The 14118-nt window shown below is 38.5% G+C and overlaps 1 protein-coding gene across 1 annotated transcript in view; it reads left to right on the forward strand.

Annotated features, from left to right (window-relative positions):
• The window catches only part of LOC136942824 (gastrula zinc finger protein XlCGF57.1-like), a 34631-nt gene extending 20784 nt beyond the window's left edge, over nt 1–13847 (forward strand). The window contains exon 2 of the mRNA XM_067235838.1: nt 12214–13847. Coding sequence (XP_067091939.1) covers nt 12214–13436 — 1223 coding nt within the window. The 3' untranslated portion in view covers nt 13437–13847. The remainder of the gene's footprint in view (nt 1–12213) is intronic.
• Nucleotides 13848–14118: the final 271 nt, after the last annotated feature.

Below are 14118 nucleotides of genomic sequence, written 5' to 3' on the forward strand. Positions count from 1 at the left end.
TCAACCTAATACAATTTACAAGAGGTGACTCTGCAGGTGCTGCTAATATCTCCTTTACTACTATTGCTAATGGAACTGTTTTATTCTACTACGCCACTGAGTGCGTTTACTTGACCATGAGAAACCCGATTACTAGCAATTGTCGGTTTATGCCATACGATTACTCCGTTTACATGTGTAATTAGTTATGCAATTACTCAATAAGCGCGTCTACATGATTCTTTTTATTAATCGTTGTATGCTCCACGGCCAAAACTTGCACCATCATCCTTCTGCAACAAAGTGTTGCCGTGTCTTCCTGTATCGGCTCTACTGCTGTATGTTTCATTCCATCAACACATTGAATCCTACTAAGAAAGCCGAGTAAACACACTCAATGGTAGGCTACATCTGCTACTGCTATTACTATCCCAACTATAATTTCATCTGTTAAAACGATAATATTCTTGTTACGACTAGCTAGCCTACTTCTTCTGTTTAACAGTTCAGCTTTCAGCTTCTCCCGCATTGTAGGCTATTTTAGCTGTTAGCGTTGTTAGATGATGCAGTTCAGATTCCACACTGCCTCTTTTGTGTGACTCACACATTTTTTAAATTAATTTCAGCTTTCAGCTTGCGGGTATTTTCTCATTTATCACTTTTATACTTTTTTAAATATTAAGGTTTTTGTGCAAATTATTCTCCCTTTAAAAGTAATGGTAAATCCTTTCAAATCATTGTTGGAATGCTGCTCCAGCCCCTTTCAAAAATACCTTTCGGTTGCTTTGAAGCTTCAGCTTATAACTTTCTACTAAATTTTCACAATTTTCCGCTTTTTTAGCATGGTCAGCTATCCCCATTCAGGTTTTCAGCATTCTCACTGCTGTTTCGCAGGAACAGCCATTTCTAGTTATTATTGTGAGAATGCTGTTAAGCATTCTCACTATTGTTTTCCTGTTTCTCTTTATTATTATTATTGTGAGAATGCTGTTAAGCATTCTCACTATTGTTTTCCTGTTTCTCTTTATTATTATTGTGAGAATGCTGTTAAGCATTCTCACTATTGTTTTCCTGTTTCTCTTTATTGTGAGAATGCTGTTAAGCATTCTCACTATTGTTTTCCTGTTTCTCTTTATTATTATTATTATATCAACTTCTTAGTTTTTCCGCCGTTTTTTGGCCTTTAACTACTTCTGTATACTTTCACCGATTCCTACAATTTATGTATCAAAATGTTCAGCTCCTTCAGGAGATGTTGGCTATGACTTTTGGTATTTCTCACTTTTATACTTTTTAAGACATTAAGGTTGTTGTGCAAATTATTCTCCCATTAAAAGTAATGGTAAATCCTTTCAAATCATTAAAAAGCTTCCTCCTCTTTCAAACGTAACTACTTCAGCATACTTTCAGCTAGAGACACCATTCAACCGTTAAAATGTTCACAAGACATTCAGCTATTCCCAAATGATTCAGCTTTTTCAAACATTAAGCCAATTTTGAATTATGACAGTTTGAAATACATTAAAATGTTTGCTCCTTCTTGATTTTTATGAATGAGAAGCAAGCAGAGTGGCACACTCTGCTGGCTGCTCTTTTTCTGATATTCAACTAAATTGTCAAACAAATTCCTCTAACGTTCATATAGTTTAACTTACAGAAACAAGTTATACCTTAAAATGTAGGAAAATTTGTCCTCTTTCAGCCAGTGTAACTACTAAAGAGCTCACATTTACAGATTTTCAGCTATGAGCCTTGAAGCGAGAGCAGCCTTTCAAATTCTCTCACTAACTTCAATGGAGAGGTGGGTAAAATCCGTCAGAGAAAGCAGGAAGGAAGACGATTTCGAAACTGCCGGTAGAGACATATTTCTGACCGCACAGACATATAAAGGACATCTCTAGTTTCGGCAGAGTCTTGGGTCTCGGAAAATATCCTCATTTTATTGATTGGACGTGTAGTTTTGCGTCTAGGTCAACTTGTTTGAGGTGTGGATGCTAGGTAAATATTCGTTTTTCTCTCTGCCCAGCTCGTTAGCGATCACAGCTGCTCCATCGCCGTGGCAACCAAACAAACACGCACCAGGAAAGCAGAAGGAACACGTTTTTGAAACTGCAGGTAGAGTCGTATTTCTGACTGCACAGACATATAAATAATATATCTGGTTTCGGCAGAGTCTTGGGTCTCGGAAAATATCCTTATATTTTGGATTGGACGTACAGTTTTGCGTCTAGGTTATCTTGTTTGAGGTGTGGATTCTAGCTACATTTCTCTTATTCTCTGCCCTCAGCGCGTTAGCAATCGTAGCTGCACCATCACCGTAACGACAGACGCGCACCACTCAGTCTCTCACACAGGTGATTGGTACGTTTACTTGACCATGAGAAACCCGATTACTAGCAATTGTCGGTTTATGCCAATAATACGATTACTCCGTTTACATGTGTAATTAGTTATGCGATTACTCAATAAACGTGATTCTTTTTTATTAATCGTTGTATGCTCCACGGCCAAAACTTGCACCATCATCCTTCTGCAACAAAGTGTCGCCGTGTCTTCCTGTATCGGCTCTACTGCTGTATGTTTCATTCCATCAACACATTGAATCCTACTAAGAAAGCCGAGTAAACACACTCAATGGTAGGCTACATCTGCTACTGCTATTACTATCCTAACTATAATTTCAGCTGTTAAAACGATAATATTCTTGTTACGACTAGCTAGCCTACTTCTTCTGTTTAACAGTTCAGCTTTCAGCTTCTCCCGCATTGTAGGCTATTTTAGCTGTTAGCATTGTTAGATGATGCAGTTCAGATTCCACACTGCCTCTTTTGTGTGACTCACACATTTTTTTAAATTAATTTCAGCTTTCAGCTTGCGGGTATATTCTCATTTATCACTTTTATACTTTTTTAAATATTAAGGTTTTTGTGCAAATTATTCTCCCTTTAAAAGTAATGGTAAATCCTTTCAAATCATTGTTGGAATGCTACTCCAGCCCCTTTCAAAAATACCTTTCGGTTGCTTTGAAGCTTCAGCTTATAACTTTCTACTAAATTTTCACAATTTTCCGCTTTTTTAGCATGGTCAGCTATCCCCATTTAGGTTTTCAGCATTCTCACTGCTGTTTCGCAGGAACAGCTGTTTCTAGTTATTATTATATCAACTTCTTAGTTCTTCCGCCGTTTTTTGGCCTTTAACTAGTTCTGCATACTTTCACCGATTCCTACAATTTATGTATCAAAACGTTCAGCTCCTTCAGGAGATGTTGGCTATGACTTTTGGTATTTCTCACTTTTATACTTTTTAAGACATTAAGGTTTTTGTGCAAATTATTCTCCCATTAAAAGTAATGGTAAATCCTTTCAAATCATTAAAAAGCTTCCTCCTCTTTCAAACGTAACTACTTCAGCATACTTTCAGCTAGAGACACCATTCAACCTTTAAAATGTTCACAAGACATTCAGCTTTTTCAAATATTCAGCCAATTTTGAATTATGACAGTTTGAAATACATTCAAATGTTTGCTCCTTCTTGATTTTTATGAATGAGCAGCAAGCAGAGTGGCACACTGCTGGCTGCTCTTTTTCTGATATTCAACTAAATTGTCAAACAAATTCCTCTAACGTTCATATAGTTTAACTTACAGAAACAAGTTATACCTTAAACTGTAGGAAAAATTGTCCTCTTTCAGCCAATGTAACTACTAAAGAGCTCACATTTACAGATTTTCAGCTATGAGCCTTGAAGCGAGAGCAGCCTTTCAAATTCTCTCACTAACTTCAATGGAGAGGTGGGTAAAATTCGTCAGAGAAAGCAAGAAGGAAGACGATTTCGAAACTGCCGGTAGAGACATATTTCTGACCGCACATACATATAAAGGACATCTCTAGTTTCGGCAGAGTCTTGGGTCTCGGAAAATATTGATTGGACGTGTAGTTTTGCGTCTAGGTCAACTTGTTTGAGGTGTGGATGCTAGGTAAATGTTCGTTTTTCTCTCTGCCTAGCTCGTTAGCTATCACAGCTGCGCCATCACCGTGGCAACCAAACAGACACGCACCATGAAAGCAGAATTGGGTACACGTTTTTGAAACTGTCGGTAGAGTTGTATTTCTGACCACACAGACATATAAAGGATATCTCTGGTTTCGGCAGAGTCTTGGGTCTCGGAAAATATCCTTATTTTTTTGGATTGGACGTACAGTTTTGCGTCTAGGTTATCTTGTTTGAGGTGTGGATTCTAGCTACATTTCTCTTATTCTCTGCCCTCAGAGCGTTAGCAATCATAGCTGCACCATCACCGTAACGACAGACACGCACCACTCAGTCTCTCACACAGGTGATTGGTACGTTTACTTGACCATGAGAAACCCGATTACTAGCAATTGTCGGTTTATACCAATAATACGATTACTCCGTTTACATGTGTAATTAGTTATGCGATTACTCAATAAACGCGTCTACATGATTCTTTTTTATTAATCGTTGTATGCTCCACGGCCAAAACTTGCACCATCATCCTTCTGCAACAAAGTGTTGCCGTGTCTTCCTGTATCGGCTCTACTGCTGTATGTTTCATTCCATCAACACATTGAATCCTACTAAGAAAGCCGAGTAAACACACTCAATGGTAGGCTACATCTGCTACTGCTATTACTATCCCAACTATAATTTCAGCTGTTAAAACGATAATATTCTTGTTACGACTAGCTAGCCTACTTCTTCTGTTTAACAGTTCAGCTTTCAACTTCTCCCGCATTGTAGGCTATTTTAGCTGTTAACGTTGTTAGATGATGCAGTTCAGATTCCACACTGCCTCTTTTGTGTGACTCACACATTTTTGAAATTAATTTCAGCTTTCAGCTTGCGGGTATATTCTCATTTATCACTTTTATACTTTTTTAAATATTAAGGTTTTTGTGCAAATTATTCTCCCTTTAAAAGTAATGGTAAATCCTTTAAAGTCATTGTTGGAATGCTGCTCCAGCCCCTTTCAAAAATACCTTTCGGTTGCTTTGAAGCTTCAGCTTATAACTTTCTACAAAATTTTCACAATTTTCCGCCTTTTTAGCATGGTCAGCTATCCCCATTCAGGTTTTCAGCATTCTCACTGCTGTTTCGCAGGAACAGCCGTTTCTAGTTATATCAACTTCTTAGTTCTTCCGCCGTTTTTTGGCCTTTAACTAGTTCTGCATACTTTCACTGATTCCTACAATTTATGTATCAAAACGTTCAGCTCCTTCAGGAGATGTTGGCTATGACTTTTGGTATTTCTCACTTTTATACTTTTTAAGACATTAAGGTTTTTGTGCAAATTATTCTCCCATTAAAAGTAATGGTAAATCCTTTCAAATCATTAAAAAGCTTCCTCCTCTTTCAAACGTAACTACTTCAGCATACTTTCAGCTAGAGACACCATTCAACCTTTAAAATGTTCACAAGACATTCAGCTTTTTCAAATATTCAGCCAATTTTGAATTATGACAGTTTGAAATACATTCAAATGTTTGCTCCTTCTTGATTTTTATGAATGAGCAGCAAGCAGAGTGGCACACTGCTGGCTGCTCTTTTTCTGATATTCAACTAAATTGTCAAACAAATTCCTCTAACGTTCATATAGTTTAACTTACAGAAACAAGTTATACCTTAAACTGTAGGAAAAATTGTCCTCTTTCAGCCAATGTAACTACTAAAGAGCTCACATTTACAGATTTTCAGCTATGAGCCTTGAAGCGAGAGCAGCCTTTCAAATTCTCTCACTAACTTCAATGGAGAGGTGGGTAAAATTCGTCAGAGAAAGCAAGAAGGAAGACGATTTCGAAACTGCCGGTAGAGACATATTTCTGACCGCACATACATATAAAGGACATCTCTAGTTTCGGCAGAGTCTTGGGTCTCGGAAAATATTGATTGAACGTGTAGTTTTGCGTCTAGGTCAACTTGTTTGAGGTGTGGATGCTAGGTAAATGTTCGTTTTTCTCTCTGCCTAGCTCGTTAGCTATCACAGCTGCGCCATCACCGTGGCAACCAAACAGACACGCACCATGAAAGCAGAATTGGGTACACGTTTTTGAAACTGTCGGTAGAGTTGTATTTCTGACCACACAGACATATAAAGGATATCTCTGGTTTCGGCAGAGTCTTGGGTCTCGGAAAATATCCTTATTTTTTTGGATTGGACGTATAGTTTTGCGTCTAGGTTAACTTGTTTGAGGTGTGGATTCTAGCCACATTTCTGTTATTCTCTCCTATAGTTGAGCTAGCGCGATGGCTCTCCATAACTAAAAACGGTTCGACTTCTTTTCCACAATCGACCAAATTGGCCAAACAAGGTATGTACATTGAGCTTAAAGTGTACATAATCTAGCTAGATCGTTTTTATTTTAGCAAGTTTCACAGAAATGTGCAAAAATCGAGGCTCAAGACTGTCATAGCCGACCGTCACGAACAGCCAAACCGGGGCTGGGGTAAGTGTTTGCTGCAGCTGGCGTTAATCCTACGAACAAACGCTTCGTAACTGGAAAGTTTTTACTTTTAATTGACGATATTGAACACAGATGTTAAGTAACTTGTCTTTATGAATGAGCGATTTTCCACTAAATAAATGTCAAGCTTATTTACGTTTTGGGGGGCATATTTTCAGTTAGCAGATGGTACTGTTTGAATCCATCTTCTACTGCCGGGTAACGTCGTAGATTAATCTTCAAAGGGGGTTCTTTATTAATGAATGAATGCAATGAGTAGGCTAAATGCCTGAAAATATCACGAGAAGGGAAAAACTTAAAATGACGTTTAAGTCATAGAGATTAGGTCAATTTTTACACCGGTCTGCCAAATGTATTCGTTTTGATTCAACGATGAGGCTGCCTCTTGCAGGGGAAATGAGAAGACATCTATTTCATTCTACACTTCACTCGTATTTTCAGTTGTAAATGAGCAGCAAAAAAAATGCTTTTAAATCTATGTAATCTTTATAAATAATAAGTATGCATTTTTATATAAAATCTACAGAAATATCAGTTGTAAAAATGTCATTCAAAAACGGACCCCTGTGCAACCGACGCAAGCAAGCACACCCTACAATTTCCCCAAAAATTGTACCCTCTAGTTATTTATTTATTTCTCCCACTTTTTTCCGTCGCCTACTCCTTTCACACCGTTTAAGCTAGAAACACTGTTCAAACTTCATTTAATAAAGTCTGAACTGCTCTAGTGTGCTATTACTTTTCTCATTGATAACTTTTAAAGTTTTTAAGGTATTAAAGTTTAAAGTGCTAAAAAAAAGAATGGGTTTCAATGGTTCAGAATGTTCAAGTCAAATTCAATTGTGACATCATGCACTGACAGAACTGTTTCTCACCGCGTCAATTTTTGACACTGTTTAACACTTTCCTGCCTGAATATGCAGACCTTTTCAAATAATATACCTGAACTGTTTATACCATTTTGAAGACAAGATTTAGGGCTTTCTAATGATGTAAATATTTATATGATCATGTTAGGCAAATCATCCTTTATCAAGACGATTTCACAGAGCCATTCTGACAAAAATCTTCTCCGTCTGCATTACTTTTTTAGAAAACCTCATTTTTAACCACTTTCACTACAAGATAGAGGATATGTTAGAGCGTATGAAATGTGCGTACGTTTGTCGTGAATTCAGAACAGCAGACAGATCTGAGATAGACTATTTTGTTTAAAAGTTATGACCACTGAAGTGATGAGTGGGATAACGCAATTCCAAGCTAGCGTGATGGCTCTCCATAACTACAAACGGTTCTACTTTTTTCCACAATCGACCAAATTGGCCAAACAAGGTATGTACATTGAGCTTAAAGTGTACATAATCTAGCTAGATTATTTTTCTTTAAGAAAGTTTCACATAAATCTGCAAAAATCGAGGCTCAACACTGTCATAGCCGACTGTCACGAACAGTTAAACCGGGGTCACGAAAGCATTTTTTCTGTTTCTCAATCTTCCATTCTTTAATACTTTTAACTAGTGGTGGGCCGTTATCGGCGTTAACGCGCTGCGTTAACCTGAGACTCTTATCGGGCGATAAAAAAAAAAAATCGCCGTTAATCTATTCTCAAAGTTGGGTTGGGAGCTGGGTCTGTACTACGCAAGCTATAATGACTTTCACCTTGATATTTTAGCGCGGATGTATACCTTGCCGAATTGCACTGTAGAGGGCGAGAACGAGTCTTTGAACCTGTGTGTATGCCTTGTGTATGAAATTATCACATCAAACGTAACGTGCTAACATGGATGCAGCTATGAAGCCGCCTGGTTTGCTTCAGGGAAAATGTATTTTTAAGAAGCTTCCCAATGGAAACCTCGACAAGACTAAGGTTGTTTGCACCTTGTGCTATGCGGAATTAGTTTACTGTAGGAGTTCTTCCAGTCTCAAATACCACCTAAACGCAAAGCATCCCTTAGCTAATGCAGAAGATGCCGGGCCAAGCACTGGTGTAGCGCAGGGGAAGAGTCGTCGTCAAACTACAATGTTTGAGTGCAACCGAGGCAAGCCCGTCAGCACAGCTCTATCAGCCAAGCTAACTAATCTAATAAACAGTTAATAAACACAAGTACATCTTATTGAACATAATTTATTTTCATCACCAATTATATAGAACAGCTTTCTCAAGCAGTTTGTGATGCATTTTGGAAACAGGAGATGAGCTCCTGGTCTAATGCGCCACCTGGCTTGAGAAACCCGTTCTCAAAGACTTACTTTTAGTCATTATTTGGGTAGCACACATATTCTGAATGCCTTCGGTGGAATTCAAATGAGCCATTTTAATCTAGATTAACGCCAAGATTACAGTGAGATTAATATAGATTAAAAAAATTAATCTATGCCCACCACTACTTTTAACGATTACAAATGTATGAAAGTCAATAAGATACTCTTTTCATCGCAGTTTTTTCTCCATTTTCAATAGTAAGAAAATATCACAATGCATAACAATGACAGATATAACTTTTAACACTTTTTCTCACCATTTTGTTTTTAAAGCACATACCTCTTTTACATTTTTGGTAAAACCTTCTTCACTATTCAAGCCATCAAAACAATCGTTTCAACTGCTTTCAGCAAACACACACATTTTCTTCAGGAAATGTACCTTTCTAGTTATTATTGTTTCTCTTCACACCCTTAAGTCTTCGTCAATATTTGGACTACATAGACAACGTCGATGTCAAAAGTTTTGTCATGGTAGCGATTGAGTTGCTTGTATTTGTATTTACGTTCCGTTGCATGGTTTAAGTAGAAATTAAGTTTTTGTGGCAAAAAGTGAAGCTAACGGTGGCTAACTTGCTAGCCACAGTCAATGACGCTACTTACGTCACTAACGTCACAAAAACTCGCGTGACTACCTCTAGCAGAACATTAGTTTAGCAGCTCGTTAACTTCTGGGAGATAGCTAGCGTTAAGCTAACTGCTTTACTGCAAGGCAGCTGCAGAAACGCCACAAGCAAAGAGGCCTGGGTGATAACTATTTGCTCATTTTACTTTGTGATATGACACGCAATTGTGATGTGTAATGTATATAAGCTGATATTATTAAGGAAGTACATATACTTTCGGAAACAGTAGTTTACTATTTCACTGAAGCATTAGCATCATGACATTAGCCTCTGTTGCCCGGGCAACACATACTACAGGTCTATGATGCATCTGTTTTCAATCGTTAAAATAAACATTCCTGACAAATACATTTTTGTTGTAGGATTTATTATGACATTAGATTACAAGTAAACGATTTGTGGGTGAAATTATCATTACCTGTGCTGTGGTTTCAAACCAGTGTAGCTCACTGCAACGCTGTAGCCTACGCGAGACACAGTCTAGTAGCTAACAAAAACATCTCCACAGCTGTTTAAGTCAAACGGCGACAGAACATGTTCGGCACTACCCTTACTTAAATCAATCTTTCAATAGGTGAAACTATCTGACTACTAACCTGAACTTCATTGCCACAGCCTAAACATTGTCAATCTGTTCATGAAAATAATTAATTTCAGCCTAAACCGTACAACAGAACGTTAAATCTAAGTCAACCAACGCAATCGCTACCAAGACGAACACAGCAGTAGTCTAGTACTGTACTGTAGTAGTACAATTTACCGGGGCAGCTTCTCCACACAGGGCTATATCGCATTTTGCGTTGTTACTGATAATGATCGCTACCAGTGAGCTTTTTATGAATGAGCGGTTTTCCACTAAATAAATGTCAAGCTTATTTACGTTTTTGGGGGAATATTTTCAGTTAGCAGATGGTACTGTTTTAATCGCGATTCCATCTAGAATAATCTTCAAAGGGGGTTCTTTATTAATGAATGAATGCAATATGAGTAGGCTAAATGCCTGAAAATATCACGAGAAGGGAAAAACTTAAAAGGACGTTCAAGTCATAGAGATTAGGTCCATTTTTACACCGGTCTGCCAAATGTATTCGTTTTGATTCAGCCTGTCAGCTGCCTCTTGCAGGGGAAATGAGAAGACATCTATTTCATTCTACACTTCACTCGTATTGAGTTGTAAATGAGCAGCAAAAAAAGATGCTTTTAAATCTATGCAATCTTTATAAATGATATGTATGCATTTTTATATAAAATATGCAGAAATATCAGTTAAAAAATGTCATTAAAAACGACCGCCTGTGCAACCGACACAAGCAAGCACACCCAACAATTTACCCAGAAATTGTACCCTCTCTAGTTAGGGATGATCTTGCAGGGTTTTTCCTGGGTCAAAATGGGTCTTCGGTGCTGTATATATATATTCTTTTTTTTCTTCTTTTTTCTAATCAATGTATTTATTGCCAGGTGGTTTGCATCTCCCTTCCCCCCCTCCCCCCCCCCCCCCCCGGTTATTGGGTTATTGTAATAGTCTAATAGCTAATGTAATATTGCACATATTTTCGTCCTATTTCCCCTAAAGCAATAAAGTTAGGCTACTTAAAGACACCTTACACTCATAAAGTATGTTCTAAATGGCATAAATGATGCCAATTAATAATTGACGTAACAACTTATTGTAAATGGTCAGTAGCCTAGCCTATCGATTAAGGTAGGCCACTCTGAAGCATGTACACTGCCTGCTTCATTTGATCTTGATAGGCTACAGATAAGCATTCTGTAGCAAATAATAACAATAAACCCACTTTTTATTAATTAAAACTACTTCAGTATAATAATGCACCTAAAATACAAACCTGAGCAAGGGCAGCAATTGCTATCGAATCAACAGACATGTGCAATTTAGCTAGCAGTGGAAGAATACAAACAACAAAAATCACCAGTTAACTTGATTTTAATTTGCAAGAACTATTGACTTATAATAACAGGCTTAAATGAACAACATAAGTTATACGACTTGCAGTTCTCAAGGACGCACACACGCAATCTCAACTGCGGTGTGAAGCGTGTGTCCGTGCAATTCTCCAACATGCACTCTAACAATCACTGCTGAAAGACGGCCTAAAACTTTGTACAACCTGATTTCTGATACCGTGGTGGCAGAAATGTAGCCATAGAGGAAACACTGCACTATGTATTATCATTCCAGGTTAAGAATACCAATGGAGGCTGCGTTGGAAATCGTAAATAAAACTTTTGTCAGCATTTTGAGTGTAAATTTCATTTGCATTTGTACAGGTGTATTCGTGCACGTCAGGCTGGCCCTTGCAGCGGAACGACAGTTTACTGGCCGCTCTGTCTATTCGCGCACCTCACAGTTGCGTATTGATCAGACAAGAAGACACGCTTATCAACTCGATTACTATTGATCAAAACAGAACGAGGGTTCGGCTGTGGCCTACTTGAAACATACTATTGAGAACATGTTCGCTGACATGTATTGCACGCGTGATGAACACAGGCTTTTTGTATGTATTTTTTATCGCAGACTTTTTTTTGTCATAGGCGCTCGGGAAAACGGCTTTGGCGCGCGCCAAAATTTTCTCTATGCAGGAAAAACCCTGCCTATCTTATCACAATCTCCTCAAGCTAAACAGTCAGTAAAGGTCCAATTGGTAACGGTTAAGATAAATTATACTTTAAATGCTATGTAACTGCAAAGTAATATTTAGCAGTAAGAACGTAACAGTTAGGAACTGATGTGTAACATAATATGCTAAGATCACAAAAATTGGTCTGGTTTTAGCTGTCAGACATGTTGGATTGCATAATAACTAAGTTGATCACAAACATACTCTTCTTTCCCCCAGATGTGCAGCAGCTCTCTCTCCCGGAACCCCCACAGATTAAAGAGGAGCTGTGGACCAGTCAGGAGGAAGAGCAGCTCCAAGGACTGCAGTCTGAAACTACACACTCCGTGTTCACTTCTACCAGTGTGAAACATGACTGGGATCAGGAAGGCTTTTCTGAATGTTCACATCTTGACCAAACTGTTAAAGTGGAGAACAGAGAAGGAGACTCTCTACCCAGCAACACAACTGAGGAGCAAATCAAAGCAGAGCCTGATGGAGAAGACTATACAGCATCAGAACCAGGCAGTGACTCTCATCCCCTCTCTGTTGTAGCTGTAGACTGTCCTACAGCTCAGAGTTTGGAGGAGGAAGAACATGAACGAGTGCTGCTTCTTCGAAACAGAACACAAAACAATGAGGCTCTGCCAAGGCAACATATGCCACAGATACGTTACACAAGACAAACACTACATCAGTGTCTAATATGTTACAAAACTTTTAGTGAAAAAAGGGCTTTGGTTTATCATGTAAGGAAACACACAGGAGAGAAACCATATCAGTGTCAACAATGTAACAAACGGTTTAGTCAGAGTAATATTCTGGCTGTGCACATGAGAACACACACAGAAGAGAAACCTTATCCATGTCAGGAGTGCAGCAAACGCTTTGGTCAAAGGGAATATCTGGTACAACACATGAGGACACACACAGGAGAGAAACCTTTTCAATGTCAGGAATGTAACAAACAATATGCTCGAAAATATACTCTGGTTGCACACATGCAGGCACACAAAGAGAAACCGTTTAAATGTCAAGAATGTAACAAAATGTTCACTTTGAAGGCACATTTGGTTGTGCACATGAGGAGACACACAGGAGAGAAACCATATCAATGTCAGGAATGTAACAAAATGTTCACTTTGAAGTCACATTTGGTTGTGCACATGAGGACACACACAGGAGAGAAACCTTATCAATGTAAGGAGTGCAGCAAACGGTTTAGTAAGAATTGTAATCTGGTTTCGCACATAAGAACACACACAGGAGAGAAACCTTATCAATGTCAAGAATGTAACAAAATGTTCACTATGAAGTCATATTTGGTTATGCACATGAGGTCACACACAGGAGAGAAACCTTATCAATGTCAGGAGTGCAGCAAACTCTTTGCTCGAAGTCGTTCTCTTCATAAACACAAGACGACACACAGGAGAGAAACTGCATCAGTAACAACAATGTAACAGATCTTTTGCTGGGTGGCTCAGTAGGGGTGGGCGGTATACTGGTATGAATGCGAATACCGGTATGACGTTGTGCCATCATATGGATTTTGCGAAATCACAAAATATTGATAAATGTATTAAGTAAAGTGTTTCTGTTTGGTATAACATATAAGTCATGTGATACAGCCTAGTGGACCAGTCCAAATTTGTATCTTTTACTAATAAAAAACATTTAAGCATGCTGCACGCATTGTGCCAGACAAACATTCATTGGAGTAAACTGCTTTTGTTGGCAAGTGTAAGCAAGCCTTAATGATGTCTGAAAATATTAACGCCAGTGGGGTTGATTTGCCGGACGAATAAGAATTGGTAAAAAAGGGGGCCTCTTCTGTCGTTTGGAAATGATTTGGTTTTAAGTTATCCGACATCGACCAACAAACAGTAGCCTACTCTGTAAGTTGTGTCGTCGAATTGTGCTTGCCAAATGTGGAAACCCGCTCCGCTGTAGTGGACACACAGCCTAAGGCTGAGGCCTATATGAAGCAAGTCCAAAATACCTGGGATATCTTTAGGTTACCTGACTTCACTGGCTCAGAATGGGCCTTTGAGGGATGACTATGCATGACAGTAACATATGCATGGGTCTGCGAACAGTAAAACAAACAAGACGGTACATTTTCGGAGGAAATTGTGAGGTGTG

Source organism: Osmerus mordax, chromosome 1 (genome assembly GCF_038355195.1).
Source record: "Osmerus mordax isolate fOsmMor3 chromosome 1, fOsmMor3.pri, whole genome shotgun sequence".
Taxonomy (NCBI): domain Eukaryota; kingdom Metazoa; phylum Chordata; class Actinopteri; order Osmeriformes; family Osmeridae; genus Osmerus; species Osmerus mordax.